The sequence below is a fragment of the Oncorhynchus masou genome, chromosome 13 (genome assembly GCF_036934945.1).
Source record: "Oncorhynchus masou masou isolate Uvic2021 chromosome 13, UVic_Omas_1.1, whole genome shotgun sequence".
In the NCBI taxonomy this organism is placed as follows: Eukaryota; Metazoa; Chordata; class Actinopteri; order Salmoniformes; family Salmonidae; genus Oncorhynchus; species Oncorhynchus masou.
Genome location: NC_088224.1, coordinates 48,359,933 through 48,383,770, shown reverse-complemented (window position 1 = coordinate 48,383,770; position 23,838 = coordinate 48,359,933). Strand labels below are relative to the sequence as shown.

The 23,838-nt window shown below is 42.4% G+C and overlaps 1 protein-coding gene across 4 annotated transcripts in view; it reads left to right on the top strand.

Annotated features, from left to right (window-relative positions):
- fgf12b (fibroblast growth factor 12b) overlaps window positions 1-23,838 on the top strand; it is a 128,001-nt gene that overhangs the window by 32,356 nt on the left and 71,807 nt on the right. Inside the window, exon 1 of one of the 4 annotated variants that reach the window (XM_064984112.1) lies at window positions 10,875-11,049. The exons of 2 other annotated variants lie outside the window; for them this stretch is intronic. In XM_064984112.1, the coding sequence (XP_064840184.1) occupies window positions 10,941-11,049 (109 nt within the window). In that variant the 5' untranslated portion in view covers window positions 10,875-10,940. Of the gene's footprint in view, window positions 1-10,874; window positions 11,050-23,013; window positions 23,565-23,838 lie in introns of those variants that run through there. One more of the 4 variants, XM_064984113.1, reaches the window with a different exon arrangement.

Below are 23,838 nucleotides of genomic sequence, written 5' to 3'. Positions count from 1 at the left end.
GGTGTTTGGGACACACATGTTACATCTTTGACAGTTGTAGGAAAGGTGCATGTTAAAACCTGGTTTTAATGTCTATGGTTAAAACACTCATAAGTTGCATCGCTATCGGAAAACCAGGCCCTGACCTGAATTGGAAGGAGACTGGAGTTATTTGCCACCATCATAACCAGTGTTGCTTGTGTCATCCGTTGCTATATAGTGCCCTCTGCTGGGCAATAGAAGACTTGCATCACAGTCTGCAGGCTGTATTTTTTTATTTATTTAACCTTTATTTAACCAGACTGAGTTGTATCCAATCACAGGCGAGCTTACATATTAATTCACAAGGAGACCATCTAATAAAAAGACCAAAGTATAACTAATAGATCCAAATAATGGGAACAGAAACAAAGTTATGTTCTGGTCAGTTTTTTATGTCTACAAATACGTCTACACACAAGTGCATCTGCATTCATTCACACAGAAACTATTCAGACAAACAGTCCCAATAACTGTAGCAATTTACAACCCTCATGCAACCTTTACTGAAACTCTTATTCATAAATTGGCAATCACACCCATGCACATGCACATGCACACACACACATTTTTTAAACATTGCTCTTGTAATGAAAAGGCCTGAGTTAAACATCACTGAATAAAAAAATGTTATTATGAAAATCTATTTAGTCATTTAGTCATTACCGTAACACATAACCTATTTGAATTGTTTTGCTGTTGTTATAATCCCTTTTGTATACATGTTATAATTTGTATTTTGTATTAACACATATTTAGATAAAGAACAAAAGTCACACTATCAAATTAAGACAATTGTTTTTTTCCCCTAATATTTCCTAAATATTGGTGCATTACGGTAATGATGAGCAGGTTTTGGAGAGGAGACTGTATGTTTCGTTAATGAGTGTTGCATAGTTTGCCAAAACTGTACTGATCTCTATCAGAGATTCAGTAACCCAACAAATCATCAACATGTATAGTTTGTTAATACCAAATGACTTGCATAATACTAAAATCACTGATCTAAATGCAATTGACTAAAATACCACTTATTTCAGTGCCTTCAGAAAGTATTCATACCCCTTGACTCATTCCACATTTTGTTGTGTCACAGCCTGAATACATAATGTACAAAAATGATCTCACCCATCTACCCCATAATGATAAAGTGAAAACATGTTTTTAGAAATGTTTTCACTTTTATTGAAAATGAAATGCAGAAATATCTCATTTACATAAGTATTCACACCCCTGAGTCATTTACTTATTAGAATCGCGATTACAGCTGTGAATCTTTCTGGGTAAGGATTGTACAATAGTCACCATTGGCCTCATGGTGAAATCCCTGAGCAATTTCATTCCTCTCCAGTCAGGAAGGACGACTGTTATCATTGTAGATATTGATACTCCATCCAAAGTGTAATTAATGACTTCACCACGCTCAATGGGATATTCAATGTCTCTTTTTTATTTTGACCCATCTACCAGTAGGTGCCCTTCTTTGAGAGGCATTGGAAACCTCCCTGTGCTTGGTTGAATCTGTGTTTAAAAATCCCTGCTCTACTGAGGGACTTTACAGACAATTGTACTGTATGTGTTGTGTACAGAGATGAGGTATCATTCAAAAAGCATGTTAAACACTATTAATGCACACAGTGAGTCCATGCAACTTATTATGTGACTTGTTAAGCAACTTTTTAGTTATTTATTTAGGCTTGCCAAAACAAAGGGGTTGAATACTTATTGACTCAAGACATTTCAGCTTTTCATTTTTTTTTAAATAAATTTGTAAAAATGTCTCAAAACATAATTTCACTTGGATATTATGGCCAGTGATACAAAATCTCAATTGAATCAATTTAAATTAAGTCTGTAACAAAACAAAATATGTAAAGTCAAGTACTGTAATTACATGCATGTGTTTTCAAAAGTCAAAAGTTAATTTAAAGTTATTTAAAATATATATACATTACCAGACAAAAGTTTGGACACACCTACTCATTCCATGGGCTTTCTTTATTTTTACTATTTTCAGCATTGGACGCGTTGCGGGAGCAATTCCGTGGTGGGTAACCTACCAGGCAGCCTACCACGACGGTAACCTCCCAGACCCTCAGTAAGCCAGCTGGTAGCAGTGCGGTCACCCCTTTTTCCCGGGAACCCTTCTTACCTCCCCCGGAGCGCTACGATGGAGATTCCAGAACCTGTCGGGCATTTCTCTCCCAGTACTCCCTCATTTTCGAGCTGCAGCCTTCTTCGTTCCCCTTGGACCCCTCGAAGATAACGTACATTATTACGCTCATGTCGCTCATGTCCGGGAGGGCACTTGCCTGGGCCACAGTGGTGTGGGAGCAACAATCTGCCGTCTGCCTCATCCTGGAGGTATTCGTGGTGGAGGTGGGAAAAGTTTGAGGCTCCGGTGTCTGGGAGAGAGGCTGCCCGGAAGTTACTCCAGCTTCGGCAGGTCTCCCTCAGTGTGGCAGACTATGCGGTGGAGTTCTGCACGCTAGCAGCGGAGGGTACCTGGAATCCGGAAGCGCTGTTCGACACGTTCCTGCATGGATTATCGAAGGAGGTAAAGGATGAGCTGGCAGCCCAAGAACTACCGACGGATCTCGACTCACTCATCATTTTAACCATCCGGATTGATGGTCGGCTATGGGAACGTAGGATGGAGCAGAGTTCCGATTGCGTTCCCAATCGCTCACTAAGGGATCCCACCTTGTATCTGATGAAATCTGGAAATCCCCGGCGTCTATGTCCCCGAGGGGATCCGTGCTTACCCGAGTCCCTCCAAGATCCACCAGAGACTGCCGATTCATCTCTTCCCGAGCCTATGCAGACGAACGCGTACGCAGACTTGAGACCCAGAGTTGTCTGTATTGCGGTGCTGCTGGTCATTGTGTATACCTGTCCCTTCAAGGTACCTCCTGTAGCTCATTCGTTTGAGTGAGTACTCTGGTGGGCCTTAAAGATATTTTTTTTGTCTCCCCTGGCTCGCCCCCCTCTGTGCCATCCTGAGGTGGGGCGACCAGTCCAAGTCTCTCCAGGTACTCATCGACTCGGGGGGCGATGTGAGTCTCATGGACGTTACCCTGGCATCCGAGCTGGGCATGCCCACTCAACCCCTCTCCATTCCCATGGGTGTTAGAGAGCTGGACGGGCGCTCTATAGGCCGGATCACCCACCAGATCACCCCAGTCAACCTACGAGTGTCGGGGAACCACAGTAAGACGATCCAGTTCCTGCTGGTTGAGTCTCTGCGGGTTCCCATGGTATTGGGATTCTCTTGGCTCCAGCGACACAATCCCTCCATTGACTGGGCTACTGGTGCCATCTTGGGCTGGAGCCCGTCCTGCCACACTCATTGCCTGAAGTCACCTCTGCCTGCCCCAGGACATCTTCCGGGGGCTTGGAAATTTCCCTGGACCTCTCCTCCAGCTCCACAGAGTACCAAGACCTCCGGGAGGGGTTCAGTAAGGCCCGGGCCACTTCGCTTTAGCCCCTCTGCTGTTCATCCTCTGTTGCCCTGTACCCTCTGTATTTTTCCTACCTTTTCTGTGTTCAGAGTTAGTCATGTCTGACTGCCCCATGTCTCCTGTTTCCAGCGTTTTTCCCCTTGCTCCTGCCTTGTCTATTTTCTAGTTTTGTCCTTTCTGCCTGCCCTGAGCCTGCCTGCTCTCCGGTACCTTTGCCCCACTACTTTGGATTACCGAACTCTGCCTGACCTGACCCTGAGCCTGCCTAACGTCCTGTACCTTTGCCTGCCCGTGTTCGAATTAATAAACATTTGTTACTTCAACATTGTCTGCACCTGGGTCTTACCTTCAAACGTGATAGTATTGGTGTATTAGGACACGGATAATTGTGACTGTAAGGTCTTTTTAGATGTACAGTGCCTTTGGAAAGTATTCAGACTCCTTGACATTTTCCACATATTGTTACATTACAGCCTTATAAAAAAATACCACATAATGACAAAAGCAAAAACAGGTTTTTTAGAAATGTTTGAAAATGTATTACAAACAAAACCCAGAAATACCTGATTTACATACGTTTGGAAAGGCACACACTCTTTTTAAGGTCCCACAGTTGACAGTGCATGTCAGAGCAAAAACCAAGCCATGAGGTCAAAGGAATTGTCCATAGAGCTCTGAGACAGCATTGTGTCGAGGCACAGATCTGGGGAAGGGTACCAAAAAATGTCTGCAGCATTGAAGGTCCCCAAGAACACAGTGGCCTCCACCATTCTTAAATAGAAGAAGTTTGGGACCGCCAAGACTCTTCCTAGAGCTAGCCTCCCGGCCAAACTGAACAATCGGGGGAGAAAGGCCTTGGTCAGGGAGGTGACCAAGCACCCGATGGTCTCTCTGACAGAGTTCTAGAGTTCCTCTGTGGAGATGGGAGAACCTTCCACATTGGTACCCCAGGTAATCTTAGGTTTTATTGCATACAGTCGGGAGGAACTACTGGATATAAGAGCAACGTCAACTCACCATCAATACCACCAGGATTACGACTTTCCTGAAGCAGATCCTGTGTTTTGCCCACCACCCAGGACAATGGATCGGATCCCAGCAGGGGAACCAAAACAACAAAGGGGCAGACGAAGCGGTCTTCTGGTCAGGGCACATCGCGCACCGCTCCTGAGCACACTACTCACCAATGTCCAGTTTCTTGACAACAAGGTTGATGAAATCCGTGCAAGGGTAGCATTCCAGAGAGACATAAGAGACTGTAAGAGACTAAGAGACTGAGGCTGGTACAGCCAGCTGGTTTCTTCATGCACCGCGCCGACAGAAACAAGCATCTTTCTAGTAAGAAGAGGGGCGGGGGAGACCCTGTGTTTCGACCCTGCCCTGTGCAACTGGGTACTGGACTTACTGACGGGCTGCCCCCAGGTGGTGAGGGTAGGTAACAACATCTCCACTTCACTGATCCTCAACACTGGGGCCCCACAAGGGTGTGTTCTGAGCCCTCTCCTGTACTCCCTGTTCACCCACGACTGCGTGGCCATGCACGCCTCCAACAGGGACAGGGAGGAGGTGAGGGCCCTGTGTGTGGTGTCAAGAAAATAACCTCACACTCAACGTCAACAAAACAAAGGTGATGATCGTGGACTTCGGGAAACAGCAGAGGGAGCACCCCCCTATCCACATCGACGGGACAGGAGTGGAGAGGGTAGTATATTTTAAGTTCCTCGGCGTACACATCACGGACAAACTGAATTGGGCCACCCACACCGACAGCGTGGTGAAGAAGGTGCAGCTGCGCCTCTTCAACCTCAGGAGGCTGAATATATTCAGCTTGTCACCAAAAGCACTCACAAACTTTTACAGATGCACAATCGAGAGCATCTTGTCGGGCTGTATCACCGCCTGGTACGGCAACTGCTCCGCCCACAACCGTAAGGCTCTCCAGAGGGTAGTGAGGTCTGCACAACGCATCACCGGGGGCAAACTACCTGCCCTCCAGGACACCTACACCACCCAATGTCACAGGGAGGCCATAAAAATCATCAAGGACAACAACCACCAGAGCCACTGCCTGTTCACCCCGCTATCATCCAGAAGGCGAGGTCAGTACAGGTGCATAAAAGCAGGGACCGAGAGACTGAAAAAACAGCTTCTATCTCAAGGCCATCAGACTCTAAAACAGCCACCACTAACATTGATTGGCTGCTGCCAACATACTGACTGAACTCCAGCCACTTTAAAATGGGAAAGATTTATGTAAAAAATGTATCACAAGCCACTTTAAACAATGCCACTTAATATAATGTTTACATACCCTACATTACTCATCTCATATGTGTATATACTGTACTCGGTACCATCTACTGCATCTTGCCTATGCCGTTCTGTACCATCACTCATTCATATCTTTATGTACATATTCTTCATCCCTTTACACTTTTGTGTATAAGGTAGTTGTTGTGAAATTGTTAAGTTAGATTACTCGTTGGTTATTACTGCATTGTCGGAACTAGAAGCACAAGCATTTCGCTACACTCGCAATAACATCTGCTAACCATGTGTATGTGACAAATAAAATTGGATTTGATTTGGAAGTGGCAGTGTCATGCTGTGGGGATGTTTTTCAGAGGCAGGGACTGGGAGACTTGTCAGGGTCGAGGCAAAGATGAACGGAGCAAAGTACAGAGAGGTCCTTGATGAAAACCTGCTCCAGGGCGCAGAGGACCTCAGACTGGGGCGAAGGTTCACCTTCCAACAGGACAACAACCCTGCAGACAAGGCCAAGACAATGCAGGAGTGGCTTTGGGACAAGTCTCTGAATGTCCTTGAGTGGCCAAGCAAGAGCCCTAACTTGAACCCAATCGAACATCTCTGATGAGAATTGAAAATAGCTGTGCAGAAACACTCCCCATCCAAACTGAAAGAGCTGAGAGGATCTGCAGATAGAAATGGGAGAAACTCCCTAAATACTGGTATGCCAAGCTTGTAGCGTCATACCCAAGAAGACTCAAGGCTTTAATCGCTGCCAAAGGTCCTTCAACAAAGTACTGAGGAAAAGGTCTGAATACCTAGAGTTGAAGTCGGAAGTTTACATACAACCACTCCACAGATTTCTTGTTAACAATCTATAGTTTTGACAAGTGGTTTAGGACATCTACTTTGTGCATGACACAAGTAATTTTTCCAACAATTGTTTACAGACAGATTATTTCACTTATAATCCACTGTATCACAATTCCAGTGGGTCAGAAGTTTACATACACTAAGTTGACTGTGCCTTTAAACAGCTTTTGAAAATTCCAGAAAATTATGTCATGACTTTAGAAGCTTCTGATAGGCTAATTGACATAATTAGCCTTCAAACTCAGTGCCTCTTTGTTTGATGTCATGGGTAAATCAAAAGAAATAAGCCAAAACCTCAGAAAAAAATGGTAGACCTCCACAAGTCTGGTTCATCCTTGGGAGCAATTTCAAAACGCCTGAAGGTACCACGTTCATCTGTACAAACAATAGTACGCAAGTATAAACACCATGGGACGACGCAGCAGTCATACCGCTCAGGAAGGAGAGATGTTTTGTCTCCTAGAGATGAACGTACTTTGGTGTGAAAAGTGCAACTCAATCCCAGAACAATAGCAAAGGGCCTTGTGAAGATGCTGGAGGAAACAGGTACAAAAATATCTATATCCACAGTAAAACGAGTGCTATATCTATTTTTTTATTTATTTCACCTTTATTTAACCAGGTAGGCTAGTTGAGAACAAGTTCTCATTTGCAACTGCGACCTGGCCAAGATAAAGCTTAGCAGTGTGAACAGACAACACAGAGTTACACATGGAGTAAACAATTAACAAGTCAATAACACAGTACAAAAAAAGGGGAGTCTATATACATTGTGTGCAAAAGGCATGGGGAGGTAGGCGAATGAATACAATTTTGGAGATTAGCACTGGAGTGATAAATGATCAGATGGTCATGTACAGGTAGAGATATTGGTGTGCAAAAGAGCAGAAAAGTAAATAAATAAAAACAGTATGGGGATGAGGTAGGTGAAAATGGGTGGGCTATTTACCAATGGACTATGTACAGCTGCAGCGATCGGTTAGCTGCTCAGATAGCACTTGTTTGAAGTTGGTGAGGGAGATAAGAGTCTCCAACTTCAGGGATTTTTGCAATTCGTTCCAGTCACAGGCAGCAGAGTACTGGAACGAAAGGCGTCCAAATGAGGTGTTGGCTTTAGGGATGATCAGTGAGATACACCTGCTGGAGCGCGTGCTACGGATGGGTGTTGCCATCGTGACCAGTAGACATATATATAGACATAACCTGAAGGGCTGCTCAGCAAGGAAGGAGCCAACTGCTGCATAACCTCCATAAAAAAGCCAGACTGTGGTTTGCAACTGCACATGGGGACAAAGATCGTACTTTTTGGAGAAATGTCCTCTTGTCTGATGAAACAAAAATAGAACTGTTTGGCCATGATGACCATCGTTATTTTTGGAGGAGAAAGGGGGAGGCTTGCAAGCCAAAGAACACTATCCCAACCGTGAAGCATGGGGGTGGCAGCATCATGTTGTGGGGGTGCTTTGCTCCAGGAGGGCCGGGTGCCCAGCCCGGCGGAGATACAATCTTCGGCAAAATCATTCGCAAGGAGATTCCTGTAAAAAAATATTATTTGAAGATAGATGGCATCATGAGGTGGAATATTATGTGGATTTATTGAAGCAACATGTCAAGACATCAGTCAGGAAGTGAAAACTTAGACTCAAATGGGTCTTCCAAATGGACAATGACCCCAAGCATACTTCCAAATTTGTGGCAAAATGGCTTAAGGGCAACAAAGTCAAGGTATTGGAGTGGCCTTCACAAAGCCCTGATTTTATTTTACCTTTATTTAACTAGGCAAGTCAGTTAAGAACAAATTCTTATTTTCGAAGACGGCCTAGGAACAGTGGGTTAACTGCCTGTTCAGGGGCAGAATGACAGTTTTGTACCTTGTCAGCTCGGGGGTTTGAACTTGCACCACCGCTCTAATCACTAGGCTACCCTGCCGCCCCATAATCTATAGAAGATTTGTGGGCAGAACTGAAAAAGCGTGTGTGAGCAAGGAGGCCTACAAACCTGACTCAGTTACACCAGCTCTGTCAGGAGGAATGGGCCAAAAATTCACCCTACTTATTGTGGAAAGCTTGTGGAAGACTACCCGAAACGTTAAACAACTTTAAGGCAAAAGTTAAACAACTTTAAGGCAATGCTACCAAATACTAATTGGGTGTATGTAAACTTCTGACCTACTGGGAATGTGATGAAATAAATAAAAGCTGAAATAAATCATTCTCTTTTCTATTATTCTGACATTTCACATTGTCTTTGGGCTTTAAAAAAGCATTAAACATTTTCCAAATAAGCAGAGGCGTCACGAAAGTCAGAAATAGCGATACAATAAATCACTCACCTTTGAAGATCTTCCTCTGTTTGCAATCTCAAGGGTCCCAGCTACAGAACAAATGGTTGTTTTGTTCGATAAAGTCATTCGTTATATCCCAAAAAAGTCTGTTTATTTGACGTTCTTGATTCATTAATCCACCGGTTTCGCTCGTTCAAAAATGCATACAAAGGAATCCCAAAAGTTACCAATAACCTTAGTCCAAACAAGTCAAACAATGTTTCTAATCAATCCTCAGGTACCCTAATATGTATATTAACAATCAAATTTAAGACGGAGAATAGTATGTTCATTACCAGATATCAATAATGAAGTGTGCGCCCTCATCCACGCGCGCCACAATACTACAACCAAAATGGGAGTCACCTGGAAAAACTACAAATTCTAGCTAATTTTTCAAAAAACAAGCCTGAAACTCTTTCGAAAAACTTTTGACATGTAGTGGAAGCCCTAGTAACTGCATTCTGAGAGGTATTCCTTTAATTTTCCCATAGACAGCCATTTCAATGAGTCGTGACCTCAGAATAAAACAATTCCGGATTGATTCTCCTCAGGTTTTTGCCTGCCATATCAGTTCTGTTATACCCACAGACATTATTTTAACAGTTTTAGAAACGTGATAGTGTTTTCTATCCAATACTATAATAATACTAATTATATGCATATCCTAGCTTCTGGGCCTGAGTAACAGGCAGTTTACTTTGGGCACCTCAGTCATCCACATTTCGGAATACTGCCTCCTATCCCTAAGTGGTGATTCTAACTGACCTAAGACAGGGAATGTTTACTCGGATTAAATGTTAGGAATTGTGAAAACTGAGTCTAAATTTATTTGGCTAAGGTGTATGTAAACTTCCGACATCAACTGTATGCAAATGTGATGTTTCAGTTTTTATGTGTAAACATCAACTAATATACCATTTTCATGATTTATGGACAAACTACAGACAAACTACAGCAACATATTTTGGGTTGTATTGAAATAAGTTTTTCTAAAGTAAGATTTTATAAAATGCCCTGAGAATTTAATCCGGACGCGTTTCTGTAATGAGAATATTCAGGCGAAAATGTATTTAAATTAAGACACTTTACCAAAAACAAAACATCTTAGTCTTCAGAATTCGCTCATTTTTGCAGAAGCATGAAATTGTTAAATACATAGTTTTGCTACTGAACTTGCCCCCCCCCCACACACACACACACAAACATACTCGATGACAAATCATAGAAAAAAAAGTTTAAAAAAATACACTGACTACTTAAATACACTGACTATACACTGCATACTTAGCCATCCACACCCTGATTACCTAATGAAGACATACTCTCTTTAATATGTCCCCAGTGTCTCAGATGTCTTGCCTCTGTCATTGCTCACTGGGAATGTCCTCTCCCAGCACTTTCACCACGTAAACACAGATATAAATAGTTCCCACCATGCAGTGACCCCAATTTACACTCTCAGAATAGACTTTCCATTTCTATTGCATGGCTTGCCGGGGCCAAGGGATCACATATCCACATAGTTAAACCGTTCAAATAACTCCTAATTGTGTTTGACGCATGGCGTCAATCACTGGAGAGGGAGGTGTGCAGCTGTCCCGCTTGACAAAGGTGAAAAGGTTGACTTTGGTGTCTCATTGCAGTGTTAGATAACCTGCCTGCAAAGCCAAGGCGTGTATGGACGCAAGCGTGTATGTGTGTGTGCTGCAGGAGCCTGGAGAGAGTGGTGGTGGTGGTGAGTTGGAGGGTGGGGATTTAGTGAGTTAGAGTTTTCATGTCAACAGGAGCAGGACAAGGACAGCCAGGGCTAAATACAGTGAGACAGACACACACCGAGTGGACAAGGACTGGTTAACTTAACTATTTACAAGTGACATGGCAACTGACTTATACAGGGGAAGAGGGGTTGTGTAAGCAGGGGCATAGAAGGGAAAAAGCAGATTAAGGGGTACAGGGGGCTCTGCATTTTACGGACTGTGTTTTTGGACGTCTCAGAGAGCGTTGGAGAGCCAGACATGACTCGTTCGCTTGGTAGCCTGTTCCGACGACTGCTTTCCAAAGACAGTAAGGGAGAGGAGGAAGATGAGGAGGAAGGAACAGCAAAACCAGACAGCGATGAGCAGGGTGAGTTCTCTTTACTCCAAGCCAGTGGTGTCAAACTCATACCATGGAGGACTGAGTGTCGGCTGGTTTTTGTTTTTTCCCTTTCAATTAAGACCTAGACAACTAGGTGAGGGACGTTCCTTACTAATTAGTGACCTTAATTCATCAATCAAGTACAAGGGTGGAGCGAAAACCCACAGACACTCGGCCCTCTGTGGAATGAGTTTGACATGTGCTCCAAGCCCTTCGCATAGGTTTGGCATTTTTGGGGTATTTTATTAGGATCCTATTAGCTGTTGCAAAAGCAGCAGCTACTCTTCCTGGGGTCCACACAAAAAATGAAACGTGACATAATACAGAACATTAATAGACAAGAGCATCCCAAGGACAGAACTACATAAAAAAAACATTTTAAAGCCCCAAGTAGCCTACATATCAATACATACACAAACTATCTAGGTCAAATAGGGGAGAGATATTGTGCTGTTAGGTGATGCTTTATCTGTTTAAACAAGGTTTGCTGTTCGTTTAAGCATAATGAGATGGAATGGAGTTCCATGCAATAATGGCTCTATCTAATACTGTACACTTTCTTGAATTTGTTCTGGATTTGGGGACCAGGGGTGGCATGTCTGGTGGGGTAAGTGTGTGTGTCAGAACTGTGTGTAAGTTGACTATGCAAACAATTTGGGATTTTCAACACATTCATTTTTCTTATAAAAAGAAGAAGTGATGCAGCCAGTCTCTCCTCAACTCTTAGCCAAAAGAGACTGGCATGCATAGTATTTGTATTTATATCATCCCTCTGATTACAATGAAGAGCAAGATGTGCCACCCTGTTCTGGGCCAGCTGCAGCTTAACTAAACATGCTTTGTTTAATGCCAGTGACAGGTCATTGGTAAAAATAGAAAAGAGTATAGGCCATAGGGAGCTGCCCTGCGGTACACCACACTTTACATGCTTGACATTAGAGAAGCTTCCATGAACGAAAACCCTTTACGGTCTATTGAATACAGTGCCTTCGGAAAGTATTCAGACCCCTTGACTTTTCCCACCTTTTGTTACTTTACAGCCTTGTTCTAAAATTAAATAAAACATTTTCCTCAGCAATCTACACACCACAATACCCCATAATGACGAAGCAAAAACATTTAAAAAAACGTTTACTAGTTTATTGAAATTAAAAAACAAAAATACCTTATTTACATAAGTATTCAGACCCTTTGCTATGAGACTCGAAAATTACCTCCGGTGTATCCTGTTTCAATTGATCATCCTTGAGATGTTTCTACAACTTGACTGGAGACCACCTGTGGTAAATTCAAATGATTGGACATGATTTGGAAAGGCACACACTTTTCTATATATGTGATATTTCTGTTTTGTATTTGAATACACTTACAAACATTTCTAAAAGCCTTGCTTTGTGATTTTGCGGTATTGTTGTACAGTTGATTGATGAGGGAAAAAAAACGATATAATCATTTTTATCATTCACACACAGAACTGATGTCCTCTCTCAATGACTTACAGATTGCTGTCATCTTGCCGTTCTCCGTTCTCCTGCAAACTGTTCTTCAGGTCCTGGACCGCTCTGGTCAGGTCGTCCATTCTTGTATTAGTTGAATCTACTAGTATTTGGACAAAACACTTGAAGCTATTTTATTGTTGTTTTCACAACTGCTTGTAGAACCATTTTTGATTGTTAAAGAAATCCTTCACCCATGATAGAGAGACACCACTGTCCTCAACGGTACTCCCTCCAGCTTTGGTCTTTGTCATGATAGTTAGCAACGTAGGTTACGCTGTTATTCCTCGCAGTTCCAGACAGGGCAGGTCACAAGGATCAAGACAGCTACAAACCTAGGACAATCTGCAGTCCCAGTCACAATGGCTAACCGCGTCACGGGTTGCGTTCAAGGCCTCAAGAAAACTCCTCTAGCTTGATAGGTAGCTAGGTAGGAGCTAGGGTAGCTGCTACGCCAAATAGCTCCTCAGACCCAGCCTTGGTCGGCAGGATCACTGGATAGAGAGTAGCAGTCCCAGCAACTGATGCCAACTGCGTTGCGGGATCCAACCTCAAAAGTTAGCTACAGTTGAAGTTGGAAGTTTACATACACTTAGGTTGGAGTCATTAAAACTCATTTTTCAACCAATCCACAAATTTCTTGTTAACAAACTATAGTTTTGGCAAGTTGGTTAGGACATCTACTTTGTGCATGACACAAGTCATTTTTCCATCAATTGTTTACAATCAGACTATTTAACTTACAATTCTCTGTATCACAATTCCAGTGGGTCAGAAGTTTACATTCACTAAGTTGACTGTGCCTTTAAACAGCTTGGAAAATTCCAGAAAATGATGTCATGGCTTTAGAAGCTTCTGATAGGCTAATTGACACCATTTGAGTCAATTGGACGTGTACCTGTGGATGTATTTCAAGGCCTACCTTCAAACTCAATGCCTCTTTGATTGACATCATGGGAAAATCAAACGATATCAACCAAGACCTCAGAAAAAAAATGGTAGACCTCCACAAGTCTGGTTCATCCTTGGGAACAATTTCCAGACACCTGAAGGTACCGCGTTCATCTGTAAAACAATAGTACGCAAGTATAAATACCATGGGACCACGCAGCAGTCATAGTGCTCAGGAAGGGGACATGTTCTGTCTCCTAGAGATGAACGTACTTTGGTGTGAAAAGTGCAAATGAATCCCAGAACAACAGCAAAGGACCTTGTGACGATGCTGGAGGAAACAGGTTCAAAAGTATCTATATCCACAGTAAAACGGGTCCTATATTGGTATAACCTGAAAGGCTCCTCAGCAAGGAAGAAGCCACTGCTCCAAAACCTCCATAAAAAGCAAGACTACAGTTTGCAACTGAACATGGGGACAAAGAATATACTTTTTGGAGAAATGTCCTCTTGTCTGATGAAACTGATAGAACTGTTTGGCCATAACGACCGCTTTGCTGCAGGAGGGACTGGGGCACATCACAAAATAGATGGCAACATGAGGGAGGAAAATTATGTGGATATATTGAAGCAACATCTCAAGACATCAGTCAGGAAGTTAAAGCTTGGTCGCAAATGGGTCTTACAACTGGACCATGACCCCAAGCACACTTCCAAAGTTGTGGCAAAATGGCTTAAGGACAACAAAGTCAAGTTATTAGAGTGGCCATCACAAAGCCCTGACCTCAATCCTGTAGAAAATTTGTGGGCAGAACTGAAAAATCGTGTGTGAGCAAAGAGGAATGGGCCAAAATTCACTCAACTTATTGTGGGAAGCTTGTGGAAGGCGACTCAAAACATTTGACCCAAGTTAAACAATTTAAAGGCAATGCTACCAAATACTAATTGAGTGTATGTAAACTTCTGACCCCCTGGGAATGTGATGAAATAAAAGCTGAAATAAATCATTATCTCTACTATTATTCTGACATTTCACATTCTTAAAATAAAGTGGTGATCCTAATTGACCTAAGACAGGGCATTTTTACTATGATTAATGTCAGGAATTGAGTTTAAATGTATTTGGCTAAGGTGTTTGTCAACTTCCGACTTCAACTATAGGTTTAGACTGAGGACAAACAGATTACAAACATACTTGCACACAATATGCATGCACCCAAACATGCACAAACACACAGACACATCATTTGTATTTACTTTTTATGAGAGTATTCTGTGACTGGCAATAGTCTGCATGTCTGTTCACTGGTAGGCCTATGTGTTGGATCCATAAAAAGGGGGAGGCAAAAATTATTAGTCATATATGAAATCCAGGGGCGCCACTTTGGTTTTAGAAGTGGGGGGGACATTATTAAATATGTTTAAGTGTTTAATAAGACTGAACTAGATCAAAGGTAATTCAGTAATACATATTGTGTTGCACCTTTAACCTATAGCCGAACAAATGAACATCTCTTGAAAAAATTCAAAGACTTTTGATTCTCTTTATTTAAGGCATTCTCCATGTCAAATTTCAGCCAGACCGACCAGCCAGCCCGGGCTGGCACGCCTGACCCCCACCAGTCTAGTCAATAACTCCACTCAAGTTCCTTCCCCGTTCCCACCTTAAAAAAACATTGTTACCAAAGAAAAGGTTTGAAAAAAAACAAAACAAAACACATACATCTCAAATATACTGTACATTAACACACAGAAACAGCAAATCCTTCATGTAATTAATCTCCCAGGATTAGAGCTCTTTTTACTTGCACACATTATAGCTGGGTCACCCTGTCCTGTCCCTTGAGGTCCACCACCCTGCAGCGCCCCCAACCCACACACCCCACACAGCTTTAGGATCATAGTGAAGCATTCATTATTGGTTTCAGGTGTGTTAGGTCAAGGCCAGAGTGACAACCCACAGGACGGCAGACCATCAGGGCCAGGACTGAGCAGCCCAGCAGCTAGGGATTTCCTAAATAGGTATCTCCCCTGGCGTGGGCATGTTTTAAATACAGACTCCTTTATTCTATCTGTATTCCATATAAGGCCTCCAGAACATATGAAAGTTGGCCAGTTTACCCTTAATCTGGTAATAAATCAAAGATTTTATTACCAACCTTCAATTTAATGGCACTGCATTTCTTAGCCGTAATAAATGCTTGGTTACACATTATCTTCAGATAACAGTCTCCAGTATCAACATTTCCAAGCAAACAAAAATGGGAGGAGGGAGAATCTGTAGACATTCTGAGATAAAAGGACATATACTCTTTGAAAGAATTCCACCAGCCTTCACAAGACCATAACATTTGCAAATGTTTCCCCTTTTGTGTTATACACCTCTAGCAGAGGAATGACGTTTCTGAGTCCATGTAATTCAGTTTCACTGGCATATAGTACTTTCTATGGATGGTCTTAAACTGTAGTACTTTATGTCTGAGATGATATGAAGATGACTGGACATTCAAACATATGTATCCATTCATCATCATCAATAGCTTCTACCAGGTCTCCCTCACATTTTTATTTAACATATTTGTGTCATTGGGAAAAGCCTCTATCAGCTCTTGATACAGTTTGGAAATCAACTTTGGAGGTTTGTCAGACTGCCTTAAAATAGCATCTGACTTGTCAAGTGTTTGCTGCACAGAGAGAATTAAGTGTTGTGTCTGCAAAAATTCACCTCTTCCCTGGCTGCCTGACCCTGCTGGGACCCCGTCACCATCTGATCCTCCTAACACGCGGCATGACAAAGAATTACCTTGGTGCATATTTATACATTATATTATCCAAGAATTGAATCAATGGTTCAGTAATTGAAATGACCATCATTCCCAGATCCCAGACTGTAGCTTTAAGCTGCTGTCCTGTAGCTACTGCAGGTCTACTCATCAATTCAAGATGGAACTTTATATCATTCACTGATATTGTTAACATACTGCAAAATTCCCCTGACCTCCATAGACTGGTCTTCCCTGGCTGTCTGACCCTGCTGGGACCCCTGTCACCATCTCGTCCTGCTAAGACATGATGAGCAGGGTTCCATTCCCGTGGGACGCCTGAAGGACCTGCGGGTTTGACAGAGATCATTGCAGCACAGTCTGCGGACGGTCAAACAGATGACTTTGGGATTCAAATATTTTTGTTGTCCCACAGTTTATTTGGAAACGGTCCTCTTTCTGCTTTGTATGGGTTAGCCTACCTATTGTATTTAAATGACATATTATTTTGCGCATTGTTCACACACTCAGAATTTGCTGTTTCAACTTCAGTAGCCTAGCTAGATGGGCTTGAGAGTTCAAGTGTTCCTAGTATGTGTGGTCTCATTGAAATAGAGTAGGCTGCCTACATGGACGGAGAATCACTTGGCAGTTAACTTCAATATGATTAGACTGTAGTTTACAACAGTGTCTGTAAATAAATATTGATACTTATTAGCGTGAGTCGGTTAATAATATTTGTCATAATAATATTTGTCTCTAACTGCAAATCAGTCTCATAAAAGGTAGGCTATATCCTACAGGCCTATGCAAAACGTAGCAAGTGTCATTGTCATCATTCTTGTTGCTTCAAGTTCAGTAGCCATACCTGCGAGATCAGGTCCGCGTGTGGTCTAAATTAAGTAGAGTAGGCTATAGACTATACATAGGCAGAGAAGCACGGGGCAGCTATCTTTCCAAGGAAATGTACTTCCTAAATAGGCCTATGATTAGGCTTTAGTTTAAATGATGTACCTCAAGAGAAAGTGCAAGTCTCTCCATTGCCTTCAAAGTCCCAAATATTGATCACCCATACTTCTCTGTCTGAAAATCTTCCCACTCCTAAAATGAAGTCTATAAAAATACTGTAGCTCAAGAGAAAGTGCAAGTCTCTCCATCTCTGCTCTCTTCAAACTAGATCTAACATATTGGCTGATCTCGTCCAGTAACAAGCCTAATGTAAGGACCATATGAGTATGCAATTTCAGAATGTGGGGAGGCCCTCTGTCCCCAGTGAAAGTTGCACCCCTGATGAAATCCATATATAAGAGCCATACGAGATTATAAGGTGCATGTGATAGGCAGAGAGAAAGAACCGGAGGGTTGTACAGTGATGTGAAAAGCGTGGGGTGCGATGTCAATTTGGCATTAACGTCTGTCTTCTGTCTGCCTAATGTGTATGTGTGAGGCTGTGTTTGCTGCTCTTTGTGTGTTAGTGGGTGTGGGTGTCTGTGAGAGAGCTGATTGTTGCCTATTCTCCCTCTGTGTGCGTGTGTGTGCGTGTGTGAGTGCCTCCCTGCGTTCATGCGTTTGTGTGTGTGTGTATCAACGGACCTTGACCATGAAGACTGTGATGTATTTATAGCAGGCAGTAGCAGTAGCAGCAGCAATATAGGTCTTTATTCTAACTAATTTCAACACTCAAGTCAGAGATTTCATCACCAAGTAGATCTAGTGTGTCCTGTATGATGTGTTTGTGAATGGAGGAATCTATGGGCATTGATAAAGACATAAAACTATGTAAATATTGATGGCTATTTTCTAGTGCTATGATGATACAAAATACATGTTTGAGGTTGTCATCATCCAGACATGAAAAAACAACAGGCTACTCTGTGTGGCACAATGTCTACAATAGGACCACAATGAAACTGTACGCAAATGTAATTAATATGTTTTGTACTATATCATATTTAGCAAACAAGCATTGATTTCATACTTTTCAATATTATGCAATCATGAAATAACTCTGCAGTGGGAATGAAGATTGGTGTTTAAGTGCATTGACTGTACGTGTACGCAAGTACGTAAGAGCGCGTTGACGTCCCACCCTTTGATGTAAATGAATGTGATGGGGAGCCAGGGTACCGTGACAGCTGGATTCGCCTCTGTCCTCTGCATGCTACCGCCTCCTTTTGGCGAAATGGTTACCTTGCATGGAACTGTGAGCACATTCACCTGTATAGACTTTAGTAGCCGATAATTGGCCTATATGGGGCAGGTTGACATTTATTGGGATGAGTCTTGTCCTGGAGACAGAGATGAGTGATTTTACGCTAGATGTGTCAGCTGTAAAGTCAAAATTGTGTATATCCTAGAAATTCATGAAAACAAAAATGTGCTAAATTTAAGGTTCGGGTTAGCCATTAGGGTTAGCAGTGGGGTTAAGGTTAGGATTAGGTTAAGAATCAGATTTGATTAAAGGACGTCCCTCAAAGTTTGATTCTACTATCTACTATGTCTGCTTCACTCTTCTATAATAACCAGATATCATGGTCTTATGATCTTCTCATGATATTATCCTCTTGTTTAGCTGTTCCAACGATTCACCCGACTTCACTATAACCCCATGGCCACATTGCAGGCTACCTTTCAATGTAAAAAACTCAACAATCCTAGAAACAATTGATCTAATATTATAACTTGGCATACTTAATGTTGCCTGTAGTATAGAAACATCTAAATGGGATTTCATATTCAATGCATTACTTGGGCAGTGAAATATAATATCACTACTAGGCTAGTTGTTTTTTCAGACTGGAAAACACACACTCTTAGGCAGTGGACCCACTCCTAGCAGAGGCGATGCTTTGTCGATAAAATCATCATAACCACCCGCTGACGTCGGCGGTACTGTAACCGCGCTCTCCCCTTTCCCAGTGATCACACATACAGTGCATTCGGAAAGCATTCAGACCCCTTCACCTTTTCCACATTTTGTTAAGTTAGAGCCTTATTCTAAAATGTATTAAATACATTTTTTTCCCTCATCATGCTACACACAATACCCCATAATGACAAAGCGACCCTTTGCTACAAGACTCGAAATTGAGCTCAGGTACATCCTGTTTCCATTGATCACCCTTGAGATGTTTCTACAACTTTATTGGAGTCCACCTGTGGTAAATTCAATTGATTGGACATGATTTGGAAAGGCACACACCTGACTATATAAGGTCCCACAGTTGACAATGCATATCAGTGCCAAAACCAAGCCATGAGGTCGAAGGAATTATTCGTAGAGCTCCGAGACAGGATTGTGTTCAGGTACAGATCTGGGAAAAAGTGCCAAAAAATGTTCTGCAGTGGCCTCCATCATTCTTAAATAGAAGAAGTTTGGAACCACAAACTCTTCCTAGGCCTGGTCGCCTGGCCAAACTGAGCAATTGGGTGACCAAGAACCCGATGGTCACTCTGACAGAGCTCCAGAGATCCTCTGTGGAGATGGGAGGACCTACCAGAAGGACAACCATCTTTGCAGCATTCCACCAATCAGGCCTTTATGGTAGAGTTGCCATATACGGAAGCCACTCCTTAGTAAAAGGTACATGACACCCCGCTTGGAGTTTGCCAAAAGGCACCTAAAGTACTCTCAGATCATGAGAAACATTCTCTGGTCGGATGAAACCAAGATTGAACTCCAAGTGTCAGGTAAAGCATGGTGGTGGCAGCATCATGCGGCAGGGACTGGTGGACCAGTCAGGATTGAGGGAAAAATGAACAGAGCAAAGTACAGAGAGTTCCCTGGTGAAAAGCGCTCTGGAGCAGGTTAGGACTTCAGACTGGGGTGAAGATTCACCTTCCAACAGGACAACGACCCTAAGCACAAGACAATGCATGATTGGCTTCTGGACACGTTTCTGAACGTCCTAGAGGGGCCTAGCCAGAGCCCGGACTTGAACCCGATTGAACATCTCTGGAAAGACCTGAACATAGCTGTGCAGTGACGCTCCCCATCCAACCTGACAAAGCTTGATAGGATCTGCAGAGAATAATGGGAGAAACTCCCCAAATACAGGTGTGCCAAGCTTGTAGCGTCATACCAAAGAAGACATGAGGCTGTAATTGCTGCCAAAGGTGCTTCAACAAAGTACTGAGTAAATTTGCAAACATTTCTAAAAAAACAGTTTTTTTCTTTGTCATTATGGGGTATTGTTTGTGGATTTATGAAAGAAAAAAACTATTTAATACATTTTAGAATAAGGCTGTAACATGACAAAATGTGGAAAAAGTCAAGGGGTCTGAATACTTTCCAAATGCACTGTATTTTCGCCTCCGCCCCTCTGGAAACCTGTCTCAAAGCTACGGATCATGTTCAGCGTATGTGTTATTTTACACACGTGTTTCTCTCTTTACTCACCTTCTTCTGAAACATGATTATGTAGCCTATGTCTCTGCCTCGTAATTCTGAACAGCTGAAATAAAAGCCTTCCGAGATTTGAATGAACAAACATTCAAGGCCATTATGAAGGCTACAACCTTCTGTCTGTTGTAACAGATAGTGCAGTTATATATGCAGGACACAGCCCTACATACTGCATTGGATCAAAAACAATCTGCGTTTTGTGTGATGATGTAGGCTAATCTTTGTAGTTGCTGCCATATCATAGTCACTTGCCAGAGTTGCTGAAAAAGAACACTACTACTCTGACTTCATGTCTGGCTCCTGCTTAGCCAATGTCTGCAATTATTATTTTTAAAAATAACATGAAATCGCTAATTAGACTGTGCATCTGTGTCTTGCTTGTGTTTGATACAGTTGAAGATGGAAGAATACATACACTTAGGTTGGAGTCATTAAAACATGTTTTTCAACCACTCCACAGATTTCTTGTTCACAAACTATAGTTTTGGCAAGTCGGTTAGGACATCTACTTTGTGCATGACACAAGTAATTTTCCCAACAATTGTTTACAGACAGATTATTTCACTTATAATTCACTGTATCACAAATCCAGTGGGTCAAGAAGTTTACATACACTAAGTTGACTGTGCCTTTTTAAACAGCTTTCGAAAATTCCAGAAAATGATGTCATGGCTTTAGAAGCTTCTGATAGGCTAATTGACATCATTTGAGTAAATTGGAGGTGTACCTGTGGATGTATTTCAAGGCCTACCTTCAAACTCGGTGCCTCTTTGCTTGACATCATGGGAAAATCAAAATAAATCAGACAAGACCTCAGAAAAACAAGTCTGGTTCATCCTTGGGAGCAATTTCCAAATGCCTGAAGGTACCACGTTCATCTGTACAAACAATAGTACGCAAGTATAAACACCATGGGACCATGCAGCCATCATACCGCTCAGGAAGGAGATGCGTTCTGTCTCCTAGAGATGAACGTACTTTGTTGCGAAAAGTGCAAATCAATCCCAGAACAACAGCAAAGGACATTGTGAAGATGCTGGAGGAAATGGGTACAAATGTATCTATATCCACAGTCAAACGAGTCCTATATCGACATAACCTGAAAGGCCGCTCAGCAAGGAAGAAGCCACTGCTCCAAAACCGCCATAATAAACCAGACTACGGTTTGCAACTGCACATGGGGACAAAGATTGTACTTTTTGGAGAAATGTCCTCTGGTCTGATGAAACAGAAATAGAACTGTTTGGCCATAATGACCATTGTTATGTTTGGAGGAAAAAGGGGGAGGCTTGCAAGCCGAAGAACACCATCCCAACCGGGAAGAACAGGGGTGGCAGCATCATGTAGTGGGAGTGTTTTGCTGCAGGATGGACTGGTGCACTTCACAAAATAGATGGCAGCATGAGGGAGGAAAAATATATGGATATATTGAAGCAACATCTCAAGACATCAGTCAAGGAAGTTAAAGCTTGGTCACAAATGGTCTTCCAACTGGACAATTACCCTAAGCATACTTCCAAAGTTGTGGCAAAATGGCTTTAAAGACAACAAAGTCAAGGTATTGGAGTGGCCATCACAAAGCCCTGACCTCAATCCTATAGAACATTTATGGGCAGAACTGAAAAAGCGTATGCGAGCAAGGAGGCCTACAAACCTGACTCAGTTACACCAGCTCTGTCGAAACATTTGACCCAAGTTAAACAATTTAAAGGCATGCTACCAAATACTAATTGAGTGCATGTAAACGTCTAACCCACTGGGAATGTGAAAGAAATAAAAGCTGAAATAAATCATTCTCTCTACTATTATTCTGTCATTTCACATTCTTAAAATAAAGTGGTGATCCTAATTGACCAAAGACAGGGCATTTTTACTAGGATTAAATGTCAGGAATTGTGAAAAACTGAGTTTAAATGTATTTGGCTAAGGTGTATGTCAACTTCCGACTTCAACTGTATGCTGCCTCGATAGCTTCATGCCCCAATGCAAAACTCTCCATTTTTTTGTATTTGGGTTCTGTATTGGGGCAAAATACTATCCGTGAGTTTGTATGAACATGTTGATCATGTCTCTTGTGAACAACATGTAAATAGCTGCATGTTGCCGAACTAACTTCCTGAAAAAATAACATGAAATTGAGCTAGTGCTTAATAGCGTACTGAGACATGGAATGCAATAGTTCAAACATATACCACATAATGTTTGTAGGCAACAACAGACAAAGTCGTTTGTTGGGGAAACGAAAGTGAAGTATTGCGCAGCAGCGAAGAGTGCCGCAACTCAGATAAATAAATACCGCACATGCGCAGAAAACTCCTTATCTTAAACTACGGCAAATCAAAGTTTCCAGAAAATCTGGAACCGCAGCCACTCCTATAGTCGATAGCTTCTCTTTCTCCCTCTGATATGCCCTGGTATCACTCACGCCCACTATAGCCTACCACCAAGGATGAACAAGGCGCATTACCTCATCCACGGCGATGCTGTCACTCTACCTTGCGGTTTAACTTTAGCGTGCGCGCTTGAACCAGGGGACACCTCGTTTTACGTCTGCTAGTAAAACCGAGAAGAGGCATAGACTATGGGAAATTATTCTGAAGTCCTTGTGGCATAGTTTGAAATTCATGGCGCCATGGGTGTTTTTGTTGGAATTCTCATCAATGAAAAATATATCAGGATGTGTCGGTGTAATGTATCGCGTCGGTTTGTCGAGGTTTTTCTGTGGTTTTCGATCTGCTGAGGGAAGCCAGGGATCTGGATCGCACGGTGATCGACATGAGGTGGCTGTACTTCAATAACCTCCACCGTAATAGTGTCAGATTGCGTGAATTGACGAAGAAACACTACAACCCAAATCAATGAAGATTCCGAGGCTTTTCCTGAAGAAAGGTGTGCATATGCTGCAGTGTCTCTGTGGAAAGCGATCGAAGTCGACTACAACCACGAGCGGTGAGACATCTTGCATGCTTCTTTCTTTCAGTGCGAGGTCTGTTCTCTAGTGGCGCGGGGGGATTCGCCTCTGCAGCGGTGTGCTTTCAGCAGTCTCCGTTTCTCAATGGGAGAAACAGTGAGAGCCATACATTTGAAAACAAAACAATTCGGCATTATTGTAGAATCATTAACTTTGAGACAAAATGCCTCCATCAATATTTTTTGATTAAATTACTGCGAACAGTTAGACGTATAAAAGTCCCTATATTCAAATCAGTGGAGTCGCTTAAGT